The 18,441-nt window shown below is 34.7% G+C and overlaps 6 protein-coding genes across 6 annotated transcripts; 5 read left to right on the top strand and 1 right to left on the bottom strand.

The window, feature by feature from the left end:
- Positions 1-119: 119 nt before the first annotated feature.
- On the top strand, positions 120-2,215 carry MONOS_1924 (putative Transmembrane amino acid transporter protein; the record flags this gene model as incomplete). Its single annotated transcript, XM_067871807.1, has 4 exons — positions 120-1,486; positions 1,589-1,713; positions 1,842-2,014; positions 2,195-2,215. The coding sequence occupies 3 exons, from the start codon at positions 120-122 to the stop codon at positions 1,955-1,957; spliced, it is 1,608 nt and encodes a 535-aa protein (XP_067735626.1). The 3' UTR covers positions 1,958-2,014; positions 2,195-2,215.
- Positions 2,216-7,168: 4,953 nt separating this feature from the next.
- MONOS_13209 (Protein disulfide-isomerase) lies at positions 7,169-9,508 on the top strand (the record flags this gene model as incomplete). The annotated part of the gene is made up of 2 exons (XM_067865893.1): positions 7,169-7,458; positions 7,683-9,508. The coding sequence occupies 2 exons, from the start codon at positions 7,169-7,171 to the stop codon at positions 9,418-9,420; spliced, it is 2,028 nt and encodes a 675-aa protein (XP_067735625.1). The 3' UTR covers positions 9,421-9,508.
- Positions 9,509-9,538: 30 nt separating this feature from the next.
- On the bottom strand, positions 9,539-10,304 carry MONOS_13210 (putative 60S ribosomal protein L23). The gene is made up of 2 exons (XM_067865895.1): positions 10,033-10,304; positions 9,539-9,919 (listed from the first exon to the last, which is right to left on the bottom strand). The coding sequence occupies exons 1-2, from the start codon at positions 10,265-10,267 to the stop codon at positions 9,723-9,725; spliced, it is 432 nt and encodes a 143-aa protein (XP_067735624.1). The 5' UTR covers positions 10,268-10,304; the 3' UTR covers positions 9,539-9,722.
- Positions 10,305-10,307: 3 nt separating this feature from the next.
- Positions 10,308-12,948, top strand: MONOS_13211fu13212 (putative sodium-translocating pyrophosphatase). The gene has a single exon (XM_067865896.1). The coding sequence runs from the start codon at positions 10,364-10,366 to the stop codon at positions 12,692-12,694; it is 2,331 nt and encodes a 776-aa protein (XP_067735623.1). The 5' UTR covers positions 10,308-10,363; the 3' UTR covers positions 12,695-12,948.
- A 27-nt stretch (positions 12,949-12,975) lies between these two features.
- MONOS_13213 (putative HAUS augmin-like complex subunit 4) lies at positions 12,976-14,472 on the top strand (the record flags this gene model as incomplete). The annotated part of the gene is made up of 4 exons (XM_067865897.1): positions 12,976-13,116; positions 13,164-13,553; positions 13,763-13,815; positions 13,887-14,472. 4 exons carry the CDS (start codon positions 12,976-12,978, stop codon positions 14,182-14,184), a joined length of 882 nt encoding a protein of 293 aa, XP_067735622.1. The 3' UTR covers positions 14,185-14,472.
- Positions 14,473-15,385: 913 nt separating this feature from the next.
- On the top strand, positions 15,386-18,400 carry MONOS_13214 (uncharacterized protein; the record flags this gene model as incomplete). The annotated part of the gene is made up of 1 exon (XM_067865898.1): positions 15,386-18,400. The coding sequence occupies one exon, from the start codon at positions 15,386-15,388 to the stop codon at positions 18,398-18,400; it is 3,015 nt and encodes a 1,004-aa protein (XP_067735621.1).
- Between the last annotated feature and the right edge of the window lie 41 nt (positions 18,401-18,441).

The raw sequence follows: 18,441 nt of genomic DNA, 5'->3' as shown, positions 1-18,441 counted from the left end.
CATTCCACATATTTTTGTCACAAAACTTTCATCAGGTTGTTTCAGCAATTTTTGTCTTTGCAAAAACAACACCCCCAGATTGGTGGACGACGCAAATTTCTGCACTATGTATTACGGCTATGCTTCTTCCACTTGTTATGATTCCTAATCCATCAGTTATTATACGTTTGTCATCGTTAGGAATTTTTGCTGTTATCATAGTATCTGGAATAGTCATTGTTACGGGATTTATGCCTCCTGATGGAATACAAACAAAAGATTTAGAAATGGCTGATGACCATTTTCCTGCGTCGATTGGGGTGTTGTCAATGTCTTTTTTTATACATAATATCGTTCCAAGCCTTTTCTTGAATCCAGCAAATCCAAAACATAATACCCGCGATATATTCTTGGGATTTACTGTGGACATTCTAATTTACATTCTCGTTGGGGTGAGTGGGTATTTGGGATATCACACATTCAAAGATCCCAACACAGATCCGCCAGAAATCAAGTCAATTGTGGATAATTATCTTCTTGTGTTTTCTTCAACAAACATTCCTGCTTTTATTGCTCGTGTTGCATTAACACTGCAAATGCTTGTGTGTTTTCCTGTTATGCATAGAACAATGCGTGTGGCGTTTTTCTCAACCTTTTTCCCTGCTTCGTGGGTGCAGTGCGGAACTGGCTTTGAGAAGTGCTCACCGGCCAAGCGGAAGAGAATAAAGGAAAGGAAAGAGCGGAAGGAGAGAAAAGAAAGAGAAGCACGCGAGAGAGCAGAAAGAGAGGGACTGGAAACAGGTGGCTTTGAGGGAAAAGACAAAGATGCCAAGTCATCAACACTTTCACCGTCTTCCTCACCTGTCACTTCGCCTTCTTCTTCTCCGTTTGAACCTTCTTCTGAAGAGCGTACACATCTTCTCGGCTCTTCGTCCACTTCAGCATCTTATGCTTCCTCCAATGTGGAATCTGCTCCGAAAATGACTCTCACAACCACGACAGTTGTGCCTTATGATCGAAAGCCACCACATTCGTTTTCGTCGGTGAATGACAGCGACACAGATAAAGATCGGATGGAGCAGCAGAACGCAGCAAGCGAAAATGCAGCGATGGGAGAAAAGAGAAATGAAGAAGAGGAGGACTTTGACGATACAAAGCAGCTGCTGAGAAAAGAGGAAAGAAGCTACCAAAATAGTGAAATCGAACAAAGCTACGAGACAGGATATCAATCTCAGTCCTCGTCTGATACAAGTCTTATGTCACCTCACGAACAACCAATTGCTTCGCCTGCTGCTTCTGATTCTGATGCTTCAGACGATGGACATGCTTTGTCTTCTCTTCACAAGCCAATTGTACGTCCACAAAGGCAGAAGCAGAAAGAACCTACGTTGAATTTCTGGATCCATATTGTTCCAGCATCTATCTTCTTTATGAGTGTGACAACGTTGTTTGCTGTATTTTATCCAAAAGTTGGAACTGTGCTGAGATTTGCGGGATCGTTTTGTGGGTTTGTATTATATTTGTGAGATGTTTGATGAAAGAAATATTAAATAATTATTGCATTTTTGTTTCTATTTTTATTATTTGACGATATTTCTTCTGTTCAAAGGTTCATATACATATACACACTTCCTTGTCTGATTGAGATGATTCGTGTTGTGAAGGGGCATAAAGGAGATTTCACTTTGTATCCTTCATCTATCTTCACTCCATCTATGCTTGCTTTATCAAATGGTATGAATATCGGTTATTACTCGAGTATCTTATATTTGACTTAAATTTATTTATTTTCTTAAACTTAATGATGTTTATATGGTTAAACATTTTCTTCTCATAAATGATATATATACTTAATCTTGTAGGAGGACCTTCCAGGCCATCTAAGGCCAAAATGGTGTTCTCGCTGATTATCCACATTGGCCTTATTTTGTATGGACTTTCCATCTTTATTATGCAGTTCATATTCTCTTCTCAATAACACTTCTCCTGGTTTCAATTATGAGGTTGTTCTTATATTTCTGAATCTGTTTGAAAAGTATGTATGAACAGACACAACTTATCTTTTAATCCTTTTCTATACAAAGTAATTTATTAATATTTATTTATGGATTCTTTTTCTGTTCTGTTTTTTTTTTTTTTTTTTTTTTTTTTATTACGATGAAGGGAATAAATAACATTTTTCTGCTATTTATGATTATTTATTATGAAAAATTAGTGTGCAATGAATAGTTGCTTGTTTTTTTGGCTGTTTGATCCATCGAATCTTTTGTCTTACAAACTCAAGAGAAATGTAAATTAATATTGACCTATTTTAAAATATTTGTTGAAATTTTTCGTTTTAATCAGATGTGGAAATTATTTCTTTCATTATTTATTAATCTTCCCATTCTTTTTTTGTTTCAATAGCTAAATTTTCAACTTTAATGTCTCTGATTTTAAATGTTTTTCATTTGAATTATGAAATTCTTAACTAATTATTTTATGTTTTTGGTTTTTCATAGAATTCAAATGCTTTCGATTTTCTTACGTTTTTGATTGTGTTGACAGAGTGTTACTTCATTTACATCTAATTCTTATATCTTTATTTTATCTCTAATCGCTCCAAAAATAATTCAAAATTGAAAATTTACAAGTCAATTTCGAAATTTCTATTTTATTGAATTATTCACCAAAAACAAATCAATTTTGGAATTAGCAATTTAATTTCTGAATGTGAATATTGTTTGATTGAGTTATATTCTTAAGTGTGAATTATTCCAAAAAAAAATCAGATTTTTCTTTCATAGAAAATGGCTTTGAAAATGAAGATTCTGCAGAAAAATTAATCAATAATACTCGATAACTTTTATGAAATTTTCTTTCAAAGCGCAACATAAAATGAAGATAATTCTAATATATATTCAATTTGCAAATAAAACTTATATATATTTATAAGTGAATCATTCATTTTTATTAAACTTCATATATATTTTTATTTTCTATATTTTTTTGTAAACGTTAACCATTAACACCATTTATTATTCAAAATATATTGTATTTTGTTAATAAAATTATCATCGAGAAAGTTTATGGATGGTGTCATATTTTTTATATTTCCAATTTCTTTTGTTAAAAACAAATTTTTTTGAAATGAAAAAATGTTGAAAAAATTAAAAAAATACAAAACTTGAATCAAATATGCAAATGACTTTTCTTTTTCTTAATTTCTTTTTTTTTTTAATTTTTTTTTTCAATTTCTTCAGATGATTCTATCTCCTTATCGTTTTCATCTTGAAGAATTATGAACTACCTTTACAGCTTTTTTTGTGATATTCATTTTTTCTATATTTCCTTCATCGGAAATGTTTTTTTTTTTTTTTCATTTTCCATTTCGCTTTTCTTTTCCCAATAATCATCCCACTCATTAAGTAACTTTTCTTTAGTTATTTTCTTTCCTTGGGAGTCAAATCGATTTTTATGAGAAGGAAGATAATAAGTCTATGAAGGAGAAAGCTGCATCAGATCTGGCCCAGACGAGTCCTTAAGAAAGCCGCATTCATTCGTAAGATATTTTGATGACTGAAGGTGATTGTGCCAAATGAATTGATTGCTATAGAGCTTCATGCAGAGCTGTTCTTTTCACAGTTGAAGAAGACGAAAAGGTGCATCGAACTGTGAACTCATCTCAGACTTCAAAACTGCAAATACGCCTCGGTCCAGTGGCTGACATGTGAGTGTGCTGTGATGGACGAATATCACAACATCAACGTTTTCTTTTTTGAATTCTTACTTGATTGTTGGACCTGTTCGAGAAATATAGAATTCAATCAGAAGCAAGCAGTTAAATTCGTTGAGTGACATGCGTTGCCTTCTTTCTTTGATTGAAGGGAGAAGTATTGAAAGTGCATACTTCCTAAATGTTGAAGATTCCATCCATCCGCATTTGTTCGGTCAAATCTCAAGATTTGAAGATTGAAGAGGCTTCGAATGGACAGGAAATTAGAGATTTGGCCACAGAATCACTGAAGGAAGTGATTAACCATCAGCAGCAACAGCCGCATTCAACGAAGAATTTACCATTCGTGCAGCAGATTTTGCAAAACAGGGTTTTGCATTAACTGGATGCACAACATTTTGATTGGAGCTGTTTGGTGTCTTGAGCGAAACCTTGTCTAATTTGAAGATCAGGACATTGCTGAAATTATTTGTCTATTGCATTCCAAACAGCATGTTATTCCTCAGCACTTAAACTTGTTGGAAAAATATTGCCACTTGTTCGCATTTGCAATTTTTGACTTTGAAGTCTTCAATTCGGGCAATCTTTTAATGAAGTCTTTGGAAACGGAAGCAGTAACTGTAATATCGGAAGAGTTTTCTGTGTTTTTTATCATAAACAACATTTTCAATCGAATTTGTTTTTATTAATGCATTACAAAAAATGTTAATACAAATCAGTTCACGCATTTTCTTGACGGTCAAGCTTGTTCCAGATTGTGTTTCTATTTTTGTTTCATCAAAATCAGCTTGTTCTTTTTCGCCAATAACAACAGTAAATCTTCCGACTTTTGAAGTCAATCTTTCTTTCCGAACAGTTTTCATAGCAAGTTAGATTCTAATTTTTCCAAATATTTTGCTGTTGAATCCATCCACGACATGAACAGCTCAATATTCACAACTCCATCGTTTTCAATTTTTTCCATTCACTCAAGCGGATTCATTAATTGTCTCCAGTCGAACTATAGCATCTCCTCCAACAGCTTTTGATGACCCTCAGAAGACTTTCCAGCAACTTTCTTATTCTTGATAAATTTTTTGGGATATGATCATAATGCCAATTTATTTAATATTTAATGATTAATTTCAATGAAAAATGAAAATTTTCATTTTTGTACGTCAATTGGAGTAAAATTTTTTGCTTTAGGCATTTTCATTGAAAAATTTGAACCAAAGATGAACTTATAGTGATTCAAAAATTTTTAAAAAAAAATGGGTTTATTTATTGAAATACGTTTGAGGAAGCAAAACATAATGTTATTATATCAATGGTGTTTGTTAAGAGATATGAAAATATAATTTGTTTTGAAATCAGGTTAAGTTAATAAATGTTATAAGTGAAAAAAATTCACATGCATTGGAATAAAAAGCTTGAAAGTCCGTATTTTCCCCCAAATGAATTTATAAATTAATTTTTTTATATTATTATTAACCAATTGCTGATTGAATTTCAACAGGATGCCTTTAATCATCCCATTTCACATCCGTATGAAACAGGATATGCAAAAAAATGTATTTATTCAAGTGTCAATAAATTTCTTCGATTTTAAAAAAATAAAAAAAACTAAAAAAAAAACTTAAAAAAAAACTTAAAAAAAAAAAAAAAAAAAAAAAAAAAAAAAAAAAAACTTTATTTATCGTAATCGAGGCGTCTAAATAATTGATTTTTAAATATTATGCACAAATTTAAATTAAACTCTAAAGAAAATTTTGTGATAAACTGTCTATTGTCTGAATCTTCAAAAAGTGTATTTTCAATAACAATTTGTTTATTTTTGAAAAGGAACAAAAACTGTTCCACTATTTCATTTGTTTATCACAAAACATGATATTGTCCGCTTTTTCAGAATAATATTTTGATGTGTGTAATCATTATGTAATTTGAGAAGTTTTCATCTATTGCAGTCTAAACCGGACATAATCACATCATATTTTGCACAACTTTTTGTGACTATTAACAAATGTGATTGTATTTAACGTGATTATATCCGGTCTTGACTGAACTACTATTTTTGAAATGTGAAAAAGTTTTCTGAATTTGTAAGTGAAACAAAGTTTTCATGATTTATGCAAAAAAAGATTGTAAACACGTATTTTCCACCATGTTACAAAGTGAAGTTTGAAGAATAAAATAAAATGAAAAAATTAATAAAAATTGATTAATTTAACGAAATTACTAAAAAATCAGTGAAAAAAATTTTTAAAAGAACCAATGCTGACCTTGTTTTTAAAATTACTGACGGAAGTGATCAAAATTTTTATATCTGAAACACATGTTCAATTTAAAAAATATTTTTTTTAAAATTTATCAAAAGGAATTTCTATAATAAAAATAATTATGAAACTTTTTTTGAAAATTTTTCAAAAAATTCAATAACATAGATTATTCACTTAAAAACAGAAAAACGAAAAAATAAATGTGAACATTTGGAGTGTTTAATCGAAATGTTGAAGATTATTTGAAAGAGAGTGTTGCAGCGATTGAATCAAACATAGAAAAAGTGACCATAATTCCAAAAATCCTTAATCGAATAAAAGAAGCAACAACAATAATCAGCGAGGAGTGAAAAGCAAAATCCTCTTAAGGGGAAAATGGATTCATCCATGAAAATGTTTGTCACAAGCCCAATAACATTGATTTTATCATTAAAGCGAATTCAAAAATATTGAAACAGTTGTGAGTTCGTTTCCTGTTTTTTTTTTTTTCAAATTCAAAGTCAGAGAGTAATTCATTCCTGGAGTTCTTAAAACATTATTGCGAAACGATCAGGAATTCTTTCTAATGGAAATTTTGTAGAAAAAGCAAAAAAAAAAAAAAAAAAGTAAAAAAAAAAAAAAAAAAAAAAAAAAATTCAATTTTAAGAAAAATTTGAATTGGAAATTGATAATGAGAATAAAGAAAACGAAGAAAATAGACATATCATTGATATCAAAAGGATTAGAGATGAAAAAGATCCATAAGTGCAAAAAAATATATCATAAAGAAAGGATTTAGTTTATTTTGGTGTTGGAAAAAGAGTAAATTTATTGTATTTAGAACATATCAATTCAATTAAAAATATAATTTTTTAATCTTTTCATGAAAAAATCACTTTTTCCAAAACCTAACATACTTAACACTTTCATTAACCGAATAGATCTTCCAAAATAATTATTAAATCAAAATTTTTAATACACATATTGTGTATTTGTGCCATATCCTCACTTTTCACAAACACTAAATCTTCAATATACTCAAAATGCTTTTAGCGCGAACGAATTTTTCTCTTCTTCATTAACAAAGGAAGTTGTTTATAAAAATTTTATTTGAATTCAAACATGCATTTATCGGAATGTTTCTTCACATTGATTATTCATAAATGGAAAAAAAATTTTCTCTGAATTCGTTTAGCATTATATGAAAGATCAAAAATAAAATCTGAAATATCAAAGAATCATGATATTACATTTTATTTTGACCATTTCATTCTTTCAAACATGCATATCAAAAGATGTTGTCCAACTTTCTTTTCAAAATTTCTCTTCAGTTATATCTACCGGACCAACTATGGTATTATTTTACACAACATGGTGTCCTTACTGCAAGCAATTTATTCCCGAATATGAAAAAGCATCAACATTAATAAATGATACTTCAGTCACATTAGCACGGGTTAATTGTGAGGTTGAAAAAGATTTGAATGGAATTTATGTGAAATCTGGCTATCCTACTGTTTTATTTTTCCAGTGTGGAATATTTTATTATTTAAAATCACACGCAAATATTTTTAATTTATTTTCAGAAAGGGAATACAAAGTGTTTTCGATGGAGAACGTTCAGCAGAAGGCGTTATCAAATACTTAAAAGAGAATCTTCTTCCTTTATGCACTTATTTTAAAAACCAAACTGATGCAATATTTTTTAGCCAACGATATTATTATTCAATTATTGGTTCATTTCCGAATGATAGTTGCACTGAATTTATTGCATTCAATTCTACTTTTTCTCATCCTTCTGCTGCTGTAAGAATTGCAGTTATTGATCCATTACTTCAAAAATCATCTCTAGTTGTTCATCACGGATTTGATAATATTTCAGAGCACTTTCAATCAAGCGAGAAAGATGGAAAATGGAATGAAAACGAACTCCTTTCTTTCGAAAAAGAGCATGTAAGACCTCTAATTTATGAAGGTGATCCATCATTTATGTTCTATTCTCATTTTCCAGAAGAAAATAGTCCATCTTATATTGGATATCTTTTTGTTTATTCTCCTCCATCTCATCAACCTTCTTCGTCAACTCCTTCTACCTCTGAACCAAACATTCTTTCTTCAACTGCAAGCCAGGATCTGCCAAACCCATTTTTCACCAAGTTTAGGAGCATGCTCCTGCCATTTGCGGAGAAATATCGAAAAAATATATCATTTCATATTGTAGAGAGAGAAAAATTTAGCGGATATGGAGCGACGTTAGGTGTGTCTGGGAGTGAACTTCCAACATTTGTTATTGAAAAAGTGACAAAAGTTGTGGATGAAGCTGCCGAATGGGAGCAAAGGCGGAAAATGTTGCGTAGCGGCAGAGCGCGGATTCAAATTCATCCATCTTCTAGAAATGTACATATTGGACAACGAAAAGATAGTAAAACTGACCCTCCTCTTTTGCGTCTTCAGCCACTGCTTCATTACATTTGCCCGATCGAAGGAGCTCAGCTGGATGGGAATGCCATTGGAAAATTCATTGAATCAGTTTTGAGCAATCAAGTGAAGCCCAACATAACATCAGATTCACTTTCTGAAACAGAAAGATCACCTTTTTCTTATGCGATGAAGTTAACAGGGAATAACTTTATTAAGGAAGTTATAAACTCGTCTAATGATGTTTTTGTCCGCTTTACTTCCCCCAACTGCAGGATGTGCGTTCGGAACGAGCCTTTGTTCTATCGGATCGCGACAGATCTTCATAACTGGAATGCAGGGAAGAATAATAAATGCAGGAATCAGAATTTCACCAAAAGTACTGCAGACCACTTGGTCATTGCAGAGATGGACATGTCGCGCAACACACTTCCAGTGGAAACTCCAGTGCTGACAGATCTTCCTGCACTTTATCTTTTCACAACTGCAAACAAATCCAACCCAATTAAATGTGACGTCTGGCATTCGACGGAACAGATGAAGCAATTTTTGAGTGAACATTTGGATGCCACATACAACAAAGGCGAACAAAAGAAGAGTCCACTTTTGTTTCCATTACACGTGAACAAGAAAGTAATTGAAATGGAAAAGGAAGTCGATGCTTTTGATAACGAAGCTGAGCGCATGACGAGATATCCTCCTGTTCGTCGCGGATCTGATCATCCACTATATCCAATCAACACATACCCTTCTCCTCACCCACGGCCCGGCCAACTGACTCCAGTTGCTTCCCTTCGAATCCCTTCTTTTGATTACTCGACAATTCGTCCTTCTAAGAATCCTGCTGATAGTACTTATTCGCCTGAAGCTTCTGAGAAATCAGCACATAAAAATGATATTGAGAAAAATGTGAAAGAAACGAAGCAGTTAACAAATGACAAAAATGACTTGAATGCGACAATACCAAATAGTTCACAAGAGAAATCAGCAAAAACCCAAACAAAGAATGTAGCTTCAGACGATTCCATTATCCTTGAAAAAGGAAAAAATTCAGAAGTTAAAGTTGATTTATAGAAATTATTAATCAATCCATTATCCAATTCACTTTAAGTTTTTCTTTCTTATTGCGTTAGAAAATTACAAGGTTAAAATTTAGCAGAAATTATGCTTTTTTTAAAAAGACTCTAGAGTGTTAATTTCACATTTTGTATTTTGTGCATATGAAACGAATGAGTTAGATTTCTTCTCGATCAACAAATCACCACGCGCAAATTAAGTTGAAAATCAAATGAAAGAAAAAGAAAATTCCATTCGAACGTGTTTTTGTTCAAAAAGATTCGTATTTAATCTTGATATGAGAAAAAAATGAGATGATCTTAGACAATGGCATCTGAATGGCTGGAAACTTTGGGCCAAATTTCAGCTGCTTCTTTTGCAACTGGTCCAGTAATCTGTGTTCCCTTCATTTCTCCCTTGGGGTTGCAAATCACACATGCATTATCTTCCATGTAAATGTATGTTCCATCTTGACGATGCCACGGTCTTCTTTGACGAACAATAATGATTGGAACAACTGATAAATACGAATCATCATCATGAGTCATTAAAAATTTCAATAAAAATTTGAAAAGTTCAACAAAAAGTTTTAGATTAAATAATTTTCCAAACAATAAAGAAGTCAAATACCTTTCTTCCTATATTCGGGCTTACCCTTACGGCATGAAGCAACGCACATTTCTGCAACGCTAGCAGCAGGCAGACGGTTAAGTCTTCCCTGAATGCATTTCACAGCAATAACATTCATTTCCTTGGCTCCAGTGTTGTCTGCGCAATTGATTCTTGAGCTGGTTGGGAGACCAAGAGTCATACGCATTTTGTTTCCGGTTGATCCAACACGTCCGCGTGGTTTTTTATCTGACATTGAACTTTTTTACCAAAAATATCTGATCGTTTCCCATTTTACGTTATATTTCAAACAGTTAAGGAAATAATTGATCAAATTGAAGTTTCGATCAAAATGAATTCAACTGATTCATGGATTTGGGGCTTTATAGCCATGGTTATGGTTGTATGCCTTGGATGTTGCTTTTACATCTACTGGCTTTTCAAATGGGTTATGCGCCACGATGAAGGACCAAAGGAAATGAAAGCTGTTTCCGATCCAATTCGCGAAGGAGCTTTTGGCTTCTTAAAAACACAATACACAACAATTACAGCATTTGCTGTGCCCGTTGCTGTGATTATCTTCTGTATTTACCTGTTCGTTCCCGGCTCAACTGCTGGAATTGAAACCTATGATGGAAAGGAATTCTCACGCGTTGTCATGGGACTCATTAGCGCAATCGCCTTCTGTCTTGGAGCTTTGTGCTCTGGGCTTTCGGGATGGTTTGGAATGTGGGTGTCCGTGAGAACGAATGTTCGTTGTGCTGCAGCCGTTATGATTTCTTCCAATGAAGCAATCAAGGTTGCTTTCCGTGGAGGTTCTTTCTCAGGGATGCTGATTGTTACACTCTCATTATTTGGTGTTACAACAATGTTTGCATTTGTCCATGCCTTCTTCCCCAATGTGAAGTTGAGCGTTCTTTCAAATGTCATCGTGGGATATGGATTTGGTGCATCTTTTGTTGCTTTGTTTGCTCAGCTTGGTGGAGGTATCTACACCAAGGCAGCAGATGTCGGATGCGATCTTGTCGGAAAAGTCAACAACGATATTCCAGAAGATGATCCTCGTAACCCAGCTGTGATTGCAGATCTTGTGGGTGACAATGTTGGAGATTGCGCTGGTCGTGGTGCTGATCTTTTCGAATCAACTGCTGCAGAAAACATCGGAGCTATGGTTATTGGAGGAACAGTTGCAGCACTCCACAAATTTGAAGGAAGATCAATGGCCGGTTATGTTCTTTTCCCACTTGTTGTTCGTTCATTCGGTTTGTTGAGCTCAATGATTGGAATCCTCTGCGTTTATTCAAAGGAAGGACCAAAGAAAGAAGCACCAGCTGCACCAAAAACAGGAGAATCATCTTCAGCTGAAGCCACTTCAGCTTTTGGCTCATATGCCGATATTGAATCCCTGGAAGCTCAAGCTGAAGATCCAATGTATGGTCTTTTGAGAGGATTTGGTGTTACTGCAGCTCTTTGCGCTGTTGGCATCTACCTTGTTTCGTATTTGTGCCTTCATCATCCATCATATCCAAATGCTTGGTGGGCATTTGGAACATGTGGTCTTATTGGTATCGGCATTTCATTGCTGTTCGTTTTCATTACTCAATATTACACTGACTATCGTTTCCGTCCAGTTAAATCCATTGCCAAGGCATCAGAAACCGGACATGCAACCAACATCATTGCAGGTATGGCTGTTGGTATGGAATCAACTTGCCTTCCCGTGTTGGTGATTTGCGCAGCCATTGTTGGATGCTACTATCTTGGTGATTTCTGCATTCCAGGAGCAGGTTTCTTTGGAACAGCTTCAGGAACCATGGGAATGTTGATGGTTGTTGCCTTTGTTTTGGGAATGGATACCTTTGGTCCTATTTCCGATAATGCAGGAGGTGTTGTTGAAATGTCAATGCAACCAGAACACATCCGTGCCCGTACAGATCGTCTTGATGCTGTTGGTAACACAACAAAAGCACTCACAAAAGGATATGCCGTCGGATCAGCTGCTCTTGCAACATTCCTTTTGTTCTCTGCTTTCCTCGACACTGTCAAGCTTCTTGTTGGCGAATCAGACACCGAAATCACTGTTGATTTGGGAACATCAGAAGTCTTCTGCGGTGGATTGATTGGTGGAATGACTGTGTATCTGTTCTCTTCATGGGCTATAAATGCTGTCGGAAATGCTGCACAAGAAATTATTCGTGAAGTCAACAAACAATTTGCTGAAAAGCCAGGTATTATGAACTACACAGAACAACCAGATTATCAACATTGCGTTGCTATTGTCACAAAAGCTGCATTGAAGGAAATGATCCGTCCAGCTCTTTTAATTATCCTTACTCCAATTGTTCTTGGCCTGACATTCCGTCTTATTGGATCAGGACGCGACAACATCCTTGGAGCACGTGTGTTGGGATCAATGTTGATGGTTGCCACAATGACTGGTGTGCTTGTTGGTCTGTTCTTGAACAATGCTGGTGGTGCATGGGATAACTCAAAGAAATTCATCGAAATGGGCAACTACGGAGGCAAAGGAAGCGATGCACACAAGGCATCAGTTACTGGTGATACTGTTGGTGATCCATGCAAAGATACAGCCGGTCCATCTATTCACGTTCTTATTAAGCTTTTGTCAACCATTACCCTTGTGTTAGCTCCAATCTTCGTTAAACCAAAAACTGTTGCATAAATGACTATTTGTTACATTTGTATTCCGTTCGTTGGAATCATTGTATTCATGTCTTTTCTCATTTCTCTCATCATTCATTTTCTAACTATTTGATCGATAATTATTGAACGGTTATCATTTATTTTTTCCATAAAAATTACGATTTAAATCTTTAAATAAAATGAAAGTTTGAGCCATTAATTTTATATGACGCATTTTTCTTAATAACTATTTGGAAAGACGAGATTTTGAAATATTTCGCGAATCACACACAATCTTTTAAATCATTACCATAACAAAAAATGTCTTCGTATGAAGAAATTAAGAAAACTCTTTTTTTATCTAAAGTTAAGTATTTTAAAAAAGTGTTACTGTTAAACGAAGCTAAAACACTTGTTTTGCGCGGATCACTTGCATCAAGAACAACAGAATCTTCATCCCTTGTTTGTTGCGTGCACGTAATTTTTTTTTTTTTATTTCGTCTTATTAGCTTATCGATGATGCCTTACTTCGTGCAGATATACTTCAAACAGTATGTGCAAGCGATAAAATCGAATCTTCAGACGGATTGCATCCGGCTCCATTTGCACAAACAAAAGATGACATTCTTGAACTTCTTGGAGATTCGAAGCAACAAGAGACATCAAAAGAAAATATAAAAATTATGCTTACAAAAGCGCTCATTGAGTCGTTCTCAGAAAAATTAGCGTCACTAATGAAGTCATCAGTTGTTTCAGAATTGAATAATACAAAAACTCCAACGACTTTCACAGAATTTCAAGAAGTTATTACTCAATCAAAGATAAAAAATCAACAATTTTATTCTGAGATGTTGAATTCGGAGAAGTTGACATACAAGACATTTTGGGGATTAACAGAGGTAAGTTAAAGAGTTTTTTAATTTTTTTTTGCTTGAAGAATAAAAAATATTTGAAGAAATTACAAGGATCTTTGAAAATTCTCGTCTCTATGGTTCAGAATTTTAAACTTATAAGAACAAAAAAATTTCACGAGGTATTTTTTTTAATTTTATTATAATTATTTTTTATTTTTTATTTTGAAATTATAATCAATTTTTCAACTTAAAAGGCGTTATGCAAGATGTTAGCCACTGAGATCGAAGTTTTGGAAAAGAAAATTGAGTGTGATATTCAATTTATCATTAAATTTCAATATTGTTAAAATTTGAACATCCATGATTTTGAAAATGTAGAAAAATCCGCTATGCTTATTACGAATCAACGTACAATCCAGAGACAATTAGTGTTTTATCCTCAATACAAAAGCAGGTTTCATCTGATATTACATTTGCAGAAGCAGAAATTGGACGAATGAAAGGGCAGCTGACTGTCTATCATTCAGTTGGACTTGGATTTCCAGAAATGGTGAAAACATATTCCGAACTTGTAAAAAAATACAAGCAAAATCAATGGACACTCACACATCTTCAAATAGGAATGGAAGAAGACATAGAAAAGGAAGAAACGAAAAAGATGGATGTGGAAACTTGAAATGGTAAATTGGATAACAAAAGAAATATTATATTGAACCTTATATGCTCTTCAATCTCAAGTCATTGTTAATGACAGTTATTTCATGATCGGTGTCGGCTTCCCATTTCTTTTTGTTAAAACTGGAACAATTTTAATTTTTGAAAAATAAAAAGCTTAAAGAAGATTAGGCTAAAATTTATGGATGCGTTGCCAGACATTTTACCTCTTCGTTCATGCATTTTGACTCTGTCGCATATTCAGACAGAAACATCTCGTTTGCATCAATAACTGAAAAATTCTAATAATTGAATACTTGGTAATTTTTAACTTTTTAAAACACATTTCAGAAAAAAAAATTCAATGTTTTCTTAAAATGTTTCGATTGTGCAGTCATATTACACACATCCTTCACGAATCTTCTCAAAATGTATTTGATAAAAACGTCAACATAGAATTGAATGAAATTATTTCAGTAACAACATTCTTTTCAAAATTAAGAACATTTTTGGGTTCAATAAATGGTTCATTTTCGTCGGATTCTTTCACCCTTAGCTCGAGGATTATGCTTTATAATTTTGTAATGATTTGGATTTCTTTTTTTGGAAAATTGAAAGATATTACAGAACGCCCAACACAACTCTTATCTACAGAAACAATTTTTTCAGCGTTAAATCAACTTTTTATCGAACTATGTAAAGTAATTAATTCTCTCTTAATGTTATTATTATCAGATGAGTGCCTTTGTTCAAATGATAAAAGTCATTCTATTTGGAAAGCATTCATAAAATGCTGCTTGGTAATAGAATATTCTTTACCTTCTCGTTATCTACTCCAATCTATTTTTAAATCAGAATTTTTCTTACTTCATCAATCAACTTGTATTTGTTTTTGGATATTGAACAATATCCTCGAACAATTTCACTTTGACAAAACTATCATAAATCAAATATACAATGCAGGACACAAACATCCAAATATAACATTCTTCGAACAGAAGGCTTTACCCCAACAAACAGCAAAAGCCTTACAAATTACAAACTCTCAACTTCAAAAGCTTGACAAACAATTCACATTTTATTCATTTGCTACAGCATCGCTTTGTGAAAAATCATTCAAAGAAGGTTGCTTTGCGTTAGGGCAGCGATTTGATTACCATACACCACTTCATTCATCACCTGCAACTAGCCATTCATACAAAAGCAAATTGAAGTCAAATCAAATGTCTCCAGGCAGACTTTGCAACGAAAGTGCTTCGTCACCTTTGTCGAGTTTTTCTCACTCTTTAATTTCTCCTTTTTCGTTGCCAAGTGCTCAATCAGCAAAGTTTGACATCTCTTCGCAGAGCAACTACGTTTGCGAGGGTTTGTTTTGGCATGCTTTTAATAAGGCTGTGGAACAACTTGCTCCGTCTTCAGCGATATTTGGCTTTGCAATTGGAAGTTCATTATCAGATGCTTCAATGTTTATGGCGACTTCAGAGCGAAAAAATCCGCAGATGCCTTTCCCGCATTTCAGCTGTCTTTCTTCTTTATCGTCTGTTGGATATTCAGTCAAAGATCACGATTCACAGCTTGATCAAGAGCTCTGCCTTTCTCCTTCTCAAATGGCTTTAGCTCATCGAATCACTTGTTGCAATACTCTGTTTGATTTGCTGGCGATGCTGCAACTTCTGCAAACAGATGCAGTTTGCGATATTCGGCGTTTAATTGCTGAAGACGCTTCTGATGAAAGGAAAATGCTGAAAGGAACTGAACTTGATTCAAAAACATGCTCTAAGCAACTGCAATTGACCGAATACGAGAAAGACAAACAGAACGAACAGAACTTTTTATCAACAGCGGAGCCAAGCAGACTGAAAGATGAACTGCAATGCTTAGAAAACATGGCCACTCTTGACATCAAGCACAGCTCTCAAAGCAACATCTCATTACTTGTATTTTTGATACGCTCCATTCCAAAATCAGCAGACATTGCAGCTCAGTTTCCAGAAATAAGAAAGATAACTCGAAGAACAGCATCGCATTTGGGGCTGACGGATCTTCCTTTCGATATGACTGCTGCAGACAACACATCATCTGCCACTTTGTCTTCTCATTTAGCTTTTCTGTATGTCAGCTACAAGTCATCTTTCCTTCTATCAAAGGCGATTATCACAACTGTTGATTTTCTCTCTCATTCTTTTGGTTCTGCTGCTTCATTCGATTTGCTTGATAATTTGATGAGTGTTGACAAAGAGCACCAAACATCTGCTTCTGGAAAGCAGTCATTGCCTCCAATCGCCTCTCTCACTTCGCCATCATCTTCTGCGTTCACTTCTTTCACTTCAATATCTTCCTCTTCATCCACAACTCCTACCACTTCTTCTTCTTCTTCATTCATTGACAAGTCATTCCAGATTTCACCACCACAAAATCTGTTTCCTTCGTCATTTCAGCCACTTCTCATGGACATCTTCTTCTCCTTGCTGGACACTTCGTTCTTTCACTTCGACAATCTTGCCGTGTATGTGAAGACACTCACCAACCAGCACTCTTCTCAGATTGCACAGCTTCAGCAGGGATTAGTCTCAGCTATGAACGCGATGGCTCTTGCTGTTGATGCTCATAATTCAGAAGCATCGCTCTTTGCTTCTCATTCGACTCAGCTGCTTTTCAGAGACCTGGTGCTTTGCTTTACAGCTGGCGAAGATTGGCTGAGATGGCTGGTTGACAAGCAGAAGGCTGCCAGTTCTCTACACAAGTCTTCAATATACACTGCTTGTTCTGTGTTGGATCAGCACCAACAAGCCTGCACTTCACTCCCCCAATCACAATCCCAATCTCAATCACCTGAAATGGAGTCTCAGAACTTGTTTGTTCCTTCAATTAACTCTCTAAGTGGTCAGCCACTGCCTTCACAAGTTACTTCTCCATCTCGTGAAATGTTTTCCTCTTCCTTTTCCTCCTCTTCTTCCTTTGTGCCAATGCAATCTCAACAGCTGTTTGAACAAAATGTTCAGGAAAGAGACAGCTTATCGTTTTCTGAGCAAAATGATTCATTTCTCTCAAAACAGTCAAGCGTTTTGTCGTGTTCTCCTCTGTTTCTCATTCTTGTCTTGCTTCATCGACTGCTATCTTCTTCCTCTCAAACAATGAAAAACAAGCTGTTCACTTCATTTTTCATTCGCCCATCGAATCCTCGTCTGCTTTATCGCCACAGATGGACAATTGATGACAGTACAACTGAAAGCAAATCTTTTTCACAATTTGAATCGAAATTCACTTCAACAGCAACTGCTTTATCAACAGAAGCTTCAGCTTCTTCCTCTTCTTCCTCTTCTTCTTTTGGCTCATCTTCTTTTGATTCTGAACGAACCAGCAAGCAGATTGCATTGTTTGATGCATCCCAAATAGAGTTTGCTGTCAATTCGTCTCTGATTTTGTTCAAAGTGTCAGCAAATCTTCTGTTTCTCATTCATTCTTTGCCAACTTCACACGCTTCATCAGCTGCTCCACCACATGTCAAAAGCCAATGGACGAATCTTGTCACCACACTTTTCGGGAAAGAACCATTTTTGTCTTTGTCTTCTTCATCGTCAACTGCTTTTGAACATTCTTCTTCTTCTTCTTCTTCTTCCACAAGCCACCAAGCACTTCAATCTGCCCCATCCACATCATCTTCTGAGCTATCTCTGATGAACAGACTCAAAATGGGAGCTTCCAGATCGGCTTTATCAACCCGTCTTATCACAACTGCCTCTCCTCAAAAGCCTCTTCAACAGAGCCTGCCTCAATGTGCTGCCATATCATCTCTATTGCCTTCTCTTCAAACAATCTTAAGTTCTCTCAAATGGGACAATGCATTATCTAATTTTGCACTTGGCGAGGAAGTGGATGTGCCTGTGCTCCACCCGTCTTCTCCTTTCGTGTCTTCGCTGCCTCAAAATCTCTCTTCTTTTCTTTCGCTTTCTCGTCTTTCTCTTTCAATCTTGTTTATCGCCATTCAATTTGCTAAGCATCACTCTATTCCTTCTGCTTTAGCTGTGCACCACTTCATCCGATTTACTGCAGCAAGCATAATATTCAAGAGGCAGTTGAGCGCTTCATCATATAAAGCTGATGGAAAATCGTCCACTTCATCACATTTCGATACAGGCATCCAATCTTATACGGAAAAAGTCATTAATGAACTGCTTTCAGACAATTCTTCACTTCAAAATATATTTAATTTTATTGATGATTTGTCATCACATTAATTATTATTATTATTTAGAAATTAGCTGATTATGATTGTTAT

Source organism: Monocercomonoides exilis (genome assembly GCF_001643675.1).
Source record: "Monocercomonoides exilis strain PA203 chromosome Unknown scaffold2-2631571, whole genome shotgun sequence".
In the NCBI taxonomy this organism is placed as follows: Eukaryota; Preaxostyla; order Oxymonadida; family Polymastigidae; genus Monocercomonoides; species Monocercomonoides exilis.
Note: the sequence above shows the minus strand (reverse complement) of the source record. Positions and strands in the feature narration are given on the sequence as shown.